An 8079-nucleotide genomic window follows, 5' to 3' on the forward strand; every position below is an offset into this window, starting at 1 on the left:
ATTGTAGTTGGACTGATTCAACAACTCTATCCCCAGTCCATTAACACAACCGCTTAAATTCATGTAGAGAAATCAATTGAATCTACCACTAACCTGATCTTGAAATAAAATCCAGAAGCCAACTACGGTTATGGCTCTGATACCATGTAAAGAAAATATAGCAGAAGAAAAGTAAATCGGAGAAACCTTCTGCTAGCCTAAGATCGGAAGATTCAACTAAAAAAGAGGAAGTTATGAAAAGGAGAATTTGGTTGAAGAAGACTTTCTTGAATTGGCTTGAATGACTTACAATTGGGTTAGTTACAAATGACTAAGACCACCCCTATTTATACTTGTGTAGGGATGGTTCCAGAAATACTTCTAGATACATCTATTAGAAAAATCTAATTATCTTTATCTCCTATCACTACTCTAGAATATCTTGATATTATTCTGGATACAAAAGGATCTAGATAATTCTATCATCAACTATAAATATCTAAGTGTTTAGAATTTCTAAACATTTCCTAAATACAATATATATCAAAGATATTACATTATAGCTTTCTAGAAACTCTTCTAAATATCTATGATATTTATTCTTCCAAAAAATTAACTTTAATTTTTCACAATAAGATCTGGTTGAAATATGCCAAGGTGAGAAATGGTTTTGTAAGAGCAGGGGACGTAGGGTCCACATGAAAAAGTACAAACTTGAACAGAGTGTATAAGAGATGAGCAAAAGGTAAAAAGACCAAATTGCCTACATGTCGACGATCCAAATACTTTTACCCACTCTTCTACTGTAGTAGAATTTTGTAAAACACTAGCACTTCATAACGGATCATATCTGATCAGAGCTAAAGGTAAGTATGAGTTTAATTGAATCCTTTTCTTTGGAAATTACACTATATAAATAAGATAAAAATTAGTCTTATATATATATATTAATGAATTTCCTTATATAAAAAAAACTTTCATATATAACATTTTTGAGATAATGGTAAAAAAACATAACTCAAGTATTTTTTTTTGTGTGATTTTTCTAAATAAACTATCAGGTGTTTGTGTTTTTACCTGAACTATCACCAATTATTTATCAAAACACACCTGAACTATCAAGTGTTGCGTTTCCTACCCGAACTATCACCAACTATTTATGAAAACACATCCCAACTATCAAATGTTTGCATTTCCTACCTGAACTATCACTAACTATTTATCAAAATACATCTCGACTAGTATTTGATGGTGCTGGAAACTCGCAAAAATAAATAAATGATACTTTAGATGTGTTTTTGACGATTATCTCTTAATATTTTTTAATTTTCCAATTAATTCTTTTAATTATCCCCATGTAGTGTCGTTTGGCACAATTTTTAATAACAAAAAAAGAGAATGTACACCACGCACCATCAAATACTAGTCGAGGTGTGTTTTGATAAATAGTTGGTGATAGTTACGTTTAGGTAGGAAACGCAAGCACATAGTTCAGATAAGAAACTCACAAAAAAGTAATACTTGAGGTGTGCTTTTGTCAATTATCTCAATATTTTTTCTAATTCTTGAATATCTTTATTTAAACTTTTTAGCTCCGTTACTATATCTAATTAGTACTGCTTGTTAGTTTGTTTCAAATGCAACGTCTTTGTTTCATCTTTAAAGATGATATGTTGTATTCTTGTAATATTCGAACATTTTCAGCGATTTCCAAATGATGAGAAAAAAGTAACGTCAAAATGCAATAAGTTGCATGCTATTTTTTCTTTTCTTTTTGTAAGAAATACTTAGGACCCGTTAGGCCATGAGAATTTTCACTTTTTTCCCGAAAATTATTTCATTTTATTTAAAAATAATGTTTAGCCATGAAAATTTCAAATACAACTTGAAGTTGTATTTAAAATTTGAAAAGCACCTAAAACCTTTGTTTTCACTTTTTGCACTTTCACTACATTCAAACAACTAAATATTCTTTGCAAAAACTATAACCAGACAGAACTCCATCTTCAACTCCAAGTGACCCGTTTAGCCATAAGAATTATTCACTTTTTTCCATTTTTTTTTCCACTTTTTTTTCCAGAAATTAGTGTTTGGCCATGAAAAAAACTTGTTTTTCAAGTTTTTCACCTTTTTCCCAACCAAAACAAGTTCATTTCAACAAAAAATATTACTTGCAAAAACTATCGCTAAACACAACTCCAACTCCAAAATTTCAAAAAAAGTGAAAATGTTTTTAATTTCTATGGCCAAACACTTACTAAAATTCCAAATAAAGTGAAAAGTATTTGCTTTTCATGGCCAAACGCCTACTTAGTCTATTTATGTTTCATACATTTTACTTCTGAAAATAATCATGTACGCAGCATTTAACGAACGAAACAAAGAAATGGAGTTTGAGGAAAAAGCAATATCATTTTTGAGAAGATATCAATTCGATGCCTCACCCTTTGGATATGGAGCTAAGAAAACATAGACAGGCTGACGATCTGAGTTGGAAAAAATGTGAAAGATCTTAAAGTTTTTCATTATTTAATGGTCGAATCATGAACTGCACTTGGACTTTATAGTCATAATTTACAATACAAAAAATTATTATAACGATCCATCGCATTCGAGAAAGAATATACTCATAATCTCTTAAATTTGCCATTATGAAATACAATTGGTTTAATTTTAGGTCTTATATGCTAAAGTTTTTCTTTTTATAAAAGCAATATAATCATATTTTATACTAAAGTTTTTCTTTTTTATACAAGCAACATAATCATATTTATTTTACTCCTAAAATTAGCCGTGTCGAATTGAACTAAAGAAAGAAGAGAATATACTTTGAGAAGGAAGGAGCATTAATTTTTCAAAAGATGGTGTCAACGAAAGGCATATTTTTGTCAATTTCGCATACTTTAGGGTTATATTTTATCTTCTTCGTTTCCTTCGTGTTTCTCTTTTACACGACCCTTAAGAAAATACTAATTAAGATATTTTTTTTTACTATTTTATCCTTATTTACGTCTTAAGCTATTGAATTTCGGATTGAAGTAATAAGATTTGATCATCAAAACAACTTTGATGTATCTTTTTTACTTTTTAGCCATTGAGTTGTTATGGACCTATACGACTTTCGTTCTTCCATTTCTCATTCTTGGTTTGAACTGTTAGTTGAATACTTGAATTATTTCTTGACTTCATCCGTTTATTCATTCAATTCACATTTACAAGGGATCGAAAATCTTTTTATTGAATATTTTTTCTATTTATGTTTCATCTCCTCATAATTAATGTATTTATAATCTTCAAGAACAGTTACTATATTAAGGGTAAAATGAGAAAATAATTAATGTTTTCTTGAAGTTTTATAAATAATTTGAGACAACTTACTTTAAAATCATGACAGATAATTTGAGACGGAGAAAGTATTAATCAACTAATTAGATTAGTTGGAGCTTCGGTTAAATTAAAAACATTTGAATCAACTATTGAAAGTTAAACACATATATGAGCTAAACTATTAATAAAAAATGTATTAACTCATAAATTTTAAATATTTTAAAGGTACATTTGAATCTTTTCTATTCTTAAAATTCAAATATAAAAGCTTTGATAAAAAATGAAGAGGTACTTATCAGTCCACGTTAATTTTTACGAATGTTATTCTATGTAGCTAACCGATATATGGAACCGCCAAAGAGACATCTTTAAGTGGCTCTTTTTTCTTGCTTTAGGACCGGCTTCATGTGTTAGAAAGTGGGTTGTTTTCATCATCTGCCTGGCGACTCTTCTTTCCCATTTGCTTTATTTTTTCGTCTCCGCTTTTTCTTTGCTCATATGGATACTTCTCAGTGGCCACAGGTAAAGTTACCATGTTTTCTTTCAAACACTTCCACTCTATCATCATAACATCTTTCTAGGGTTTGGATTTTCTAGGCTAATTTCTATTTTATTCATCTAAATAATCTTTCAATATCACGATATGGTGTTAATTAGGTGCCATGCATCCTTTTGATGGTGATCTTTCATATCACCTTTTTATTTTTTCCACCTTCCAATAAAGTTGCCTCAAAAGCCAGTTTCATTTGTTTTTTTCCGCTTCTTCTACTTCTGCCTGAAAGTGTACAGCACTAGTTATCACTTTAATTTGTTTTGTTGTTCCCATTTGTTTTGTTTGGTATTGCTTACTTTTTCCTTCTGATCATCTAGTCTATGTTGCTTTAATTTCTTGTCTTTTTTTAAATTGCCTCTTTAAACATACAGGGCATAGGAGTAGTGAAAGGTGTGGAACCCTCAAAGGTAGTGCCAGATCAACGAAAGCCAAGACCACAAAAGGAACAAGCAATAAATTGTCCAAGATGCAATTCTACAAATACAAAATTCTGTTACTACAACAATTATAGTCTCTCTCAGCCAAGGTATTTTTGCAAGACTTGTAGAAGGTACTGGACTGAAGGGGGTTCTTTAAGAAATGTCCCCGTTGGTGGTGGTTCCAGAAAAAACAAAAGATCTAATAATAATAACAACAATTCTTCTTCATCTAATAGTTCTTCCACGTCATCATCATCATCCAAAAAACTTCTTTCAGATCTCGCAAACCCTAAAATAATTAACGACCCACATGACCTAAATTTGACTTATAATCCAATTCCCACTACTACTACTGCTGCTGCTAGCAATTTTAGCAACTTTTCTGAGTTTATGGCCTTACCCTTAATGAACCCTAATTCCACATCTTCATTTATGCCAAATAATTTGTACTCATCATCAACTGGGCTTCCTAATTTGCATGATTTGAAGCCTAGTAGCCTTAATTTTTCTTTGGATGGGTTTGAAAATGGGTATGGAGGAGCTGATCATCAAGAGACTGCTCATGGGGCAAAATTGTTTTTCCCTATGGATGATTTGAAGATTAATGTTTCAACGGCTAATGATCAGTTTGAAGAAAATAGAGGGCAAGCACCTGATCAATCTAATGGATTTTGGAATGGAATGTTGGGCGGAGGAGGAGGATCATCCTGGTAAATGAAAAGCATGAAGGAAATTATAAAGGTGTTTTTTTTTTTTTTTAGTTTGTGTTTTCAAAGTAATTTTCGCAGGCTGAGTGACATATTTAGTTGGTTTAATTTCCAGTATAATCAGAACTTCTACTGCTGCTACTAGTGTTACTGCTAACAGATAGGATATGTATCTATATATTTATGTATGTGTTCTTTGTTTTCTTTTAACCCTCCATTTCTTTTGTGCTATGGGACTTTTGTTCTCTTTCGTTTGCACAACTTTGAATTGTATGTCATGTTTGTAATCTGGATCGATCTTTCCTTTTGGTTTCTTGAGAGCATACATTTAAAATTGTCTTAATTCAATAAGTGAAGATTGACAATAATTTTTAGTTTCTGGTTGACGATGAATTCTGAAATTGGGAAGTGCTAAAGTTTAAGTCGATAGATAGTAACGTATTCTTATTTACTTAATTATATTGGCACCGCGCTTTCCTCACATGCAAGTCTAATTCCTTTTCACGGCCAAACATGTATTTTTTTTTTTTTGGGTTGTGCTTCGAAATTATAATCTTCACATGAATATTGTGCAGAAGAGTGTGGCCATTTTATTAAAAAGTTTAAACTATTATTAGATAGAATATAATATTTATCTATTAATTATATTGTTTATCAAACTTATCATGGTTAGTTACTTTTTTCTATCAATTATATATACAAGCTTAATTTTATCTAATCCTCATCCCAACACTAGTCTAGTTTCCTTACTTTTGAGTTTGTCGACAGGTCAGTTACTGAGGATTGTCAGTTCTTTCCAACTCTATAATCTTTAGTTTTGTGTCTCGCATTTTGCCAATCACCTAATCACCTTTGCTGATGTTTGATTAAAAGTAGGATATTGTTTCTAAGGATAGCAACCAGCTAGCCAGGTAACATGAGGAACATACTTTTATCACATGCTAACACGCTTTTTATATTTAAATCATTAGATAACATAACCTCAAATGAAAAATTAAAATGAACTAGTTTGGCATATGATGATCTGCATAGTAGTATGTAATCCACTAATGGAAGCATTTAGTCGAATGATGACATGTTTCCATGAATGATGCGATTGAGCTGCTACCTTTACTTTTGTGTCATATTCTTTACCCAATTATCCTGACACTATATTATATACACCATGCACCTGGAAGAATAATGTTGTAGTAATAAAATAAACAAAGGGGTTGAGTGCAATGCATTAATTCCATTTTTTTTAATTCATGAATGGGACCTACTTACAAACATTCTCTTCGTTAACAATGCCGGAAAATTGTACTAGTAGTCAATTATGTTCAGCAAAAGCCTTCTTTCTCGTTTAGTGGGTTGTCATTGGATGCACATTTCTTATTATTATCTGTAATGTTTGCTGTATGGCCTTTCGACACTGGATGCATTTCTTCATTATCCGTTAGTAATATTTGGTGTAGAGCACCAGGAGACATTGACACCCGAATTTTCTTGAAAGTTCGTTTATCTCAAAATTTGAAAATTTTGTTCTATAAAGTTCTTTCATTTTGCAGTTTTCAACTTTTGACTCTTGTTGTTTGGTTAAAAGAATTCTGGAAAATCGAGAGTAAAATTTTCAATTCAATATTTTGAAGCAGACAAATATCACAGTTGCAAGTTCGCCTAAATATTTTTTACCCCTTCCGGTGGACGGTTTTAGCAAAAGGATACTCAATTCACAGTTGTAAATTTAAATTTCTGTGTCCTACTACTTTCTTTCCAGTGTGTTTAAAAATACTGTTATTATTTATATTTTAAAATATTTTTTAATTTCATATAACTTAATTTAAAGTCACAAGATTTAAAAATCTCTTTTAACTTTTTAAAACTTGGTAACCATTGAAGTTCGAGATTCAAGAATGAAACGAAGGGAGTAATACTTCCTCCTGTTCATATTAAATAATGGTTTTAGCTTGGATAATCCTAGGCCTGTTTGGAAAGCCACCAGGTAATTGGAATTGAGTGTAATTGGGTGTAATTACACAGTTTGATCTGTTTGTTTGATCATGTAATTACACAGTTAGGTGAAAATTGAGTATAATTACACTTTCCAATTACCAGGTGGCTTTCCAAACAGGCTCCTAGTCTTACAAAATAAGAAGTGCCCTTATTAACTTACTCTTAATTAAATAATACTCATTTAATATAGTTTGTTGGTAATTACATAAAAAATTACTTATCTAAATAGCGATAAATTTAAAAGAAAATAATTAATCCCTTATTTAACACTACTTTCTTTTTACCAAAAAGGAGAAAGTAAAAGTAACACGTAAAATTGTGCAGAGCGAGTATCTTAATACTACTATTAAGTTTCTTTTGATATATATATTTTGAAGTACGCAATTTAATATTTTGAAATAGGAGAGAATTATTTTGAGTTATGTGGTGCTTAATGTCCTTGTCATTGTAAATTTTTGCATGTGATTACTTTTTGCCTGTACTGATTACATATAGAAGACCTACAAGAGAGCATCTATAGACCATACTTTAGTGACTGGACCTAAATGACACTAGTAAATTTTCGTTGTGTAACCAGTTTTCTTCTTGAGGGACAGGACAAGAGTGTCGTTTTCTTCAAATCTAACATTAGATATCTTTGTCAGTCAGTTATATATATACGTGCAAGAAATCAATGGGTTTGGCGTCTTGGTTGGAAATTAATCTGCAAAAAAGCAAGTCAAAATTATATACTATATGACTGTGGAAAGGGTTGGTTACGGGTAGTCCGGTCATTTTTGCCACGTACGAAACTTCAGATACTTTAATACAATGAACGAATATACCATATAAAGCATGCTTTTTGTGTTTCATTTGTTGACAGATATATCAAAATTTTGTTTGTACATACACGAGAGATATGTAAGGAGCTGCATATTCGAGTAAGTTATATGCATGTCCAATAGTCCGGTACCAAAATACCCCTAAAAAAATCACTTTGAACCAAAATATCTCAACAAATTTTTTTTACAAAATTACCTTTAGCGCAGTAATTTACTGCGTTATAGAAGCAGTTTTTTTTTTTTTTCTATAACGCAGTAAAATACTGCGTTATAGAAACAAT

The 8079-nt window shown here is 30.9% G+C and overlaps 1 protein-coding gene across 2 annotated transcripts; it reads left to right on the forward strand.

Annotated features, from left to right (window-relative positions):
• Positions 1–3671: 3671 nt before the first annotated feature.
• Positions 3672–5300, forward strand: LOC132632117 (dof zinc finger protein DOF4.6-like). 2 transcript variants are annotated; one of them, XM_060347950.1, is made up of 2 exons: positions 3672–3828; positions 4231–5300. In XM_060347950.1, exons 1-2 carry the CDS (start codon positions 3805–3807, stop codon positions 4990–4992), a joined length of 786 nt encoding a protein of 261 aa, XP_060203933.1. In that variant the 5' UTR covers positions 3672–3804; the 3' UTR covers positions 4993–5300. The 2 variants fall into 2 exon arrangements, with proteins under 2 accessions (XP_060203933.1, XP_060203932.1); XM_060347949.1 differs by lacking the exon at positions 3672–3828 and adding an exon at positions 3849–4089.
• Positions 5301–8079: the final 2779 nt, after the last annotated feature.

The sequence above is a fragment of the Lycium barbarum genome, chromosome 3 (genome assembly GCF_019175385.1).
Source record: "Lycium barbarum isolate Lr01 chromosome 3, ASM1917538v2, whole genome shotgun sequence".
Classification (NCBI taxonomy): domain Eukaryota; kingdom Viridiplantae; phylum Streptophyta; class Magnoliopsida; order Solanales; family Solanaceae; genus Lycium; species Lycium barbarum.

Coding starts and splice junctions, on each gene's coding strand:
- LOC132632117 (XM_060347949.1), top strand. CDS start 3,982: ATGGTGATCTTTCATATCACCTTTTTATTTTTTCCACCTTCCAATAAA. Junction 4,090..4,230: donor TTCTACTTCTGCCTGAAAGT/GTACAGCACTAG, acceptor TTAAACATACAG/GGCATAGGAGTAGTGAAAGG.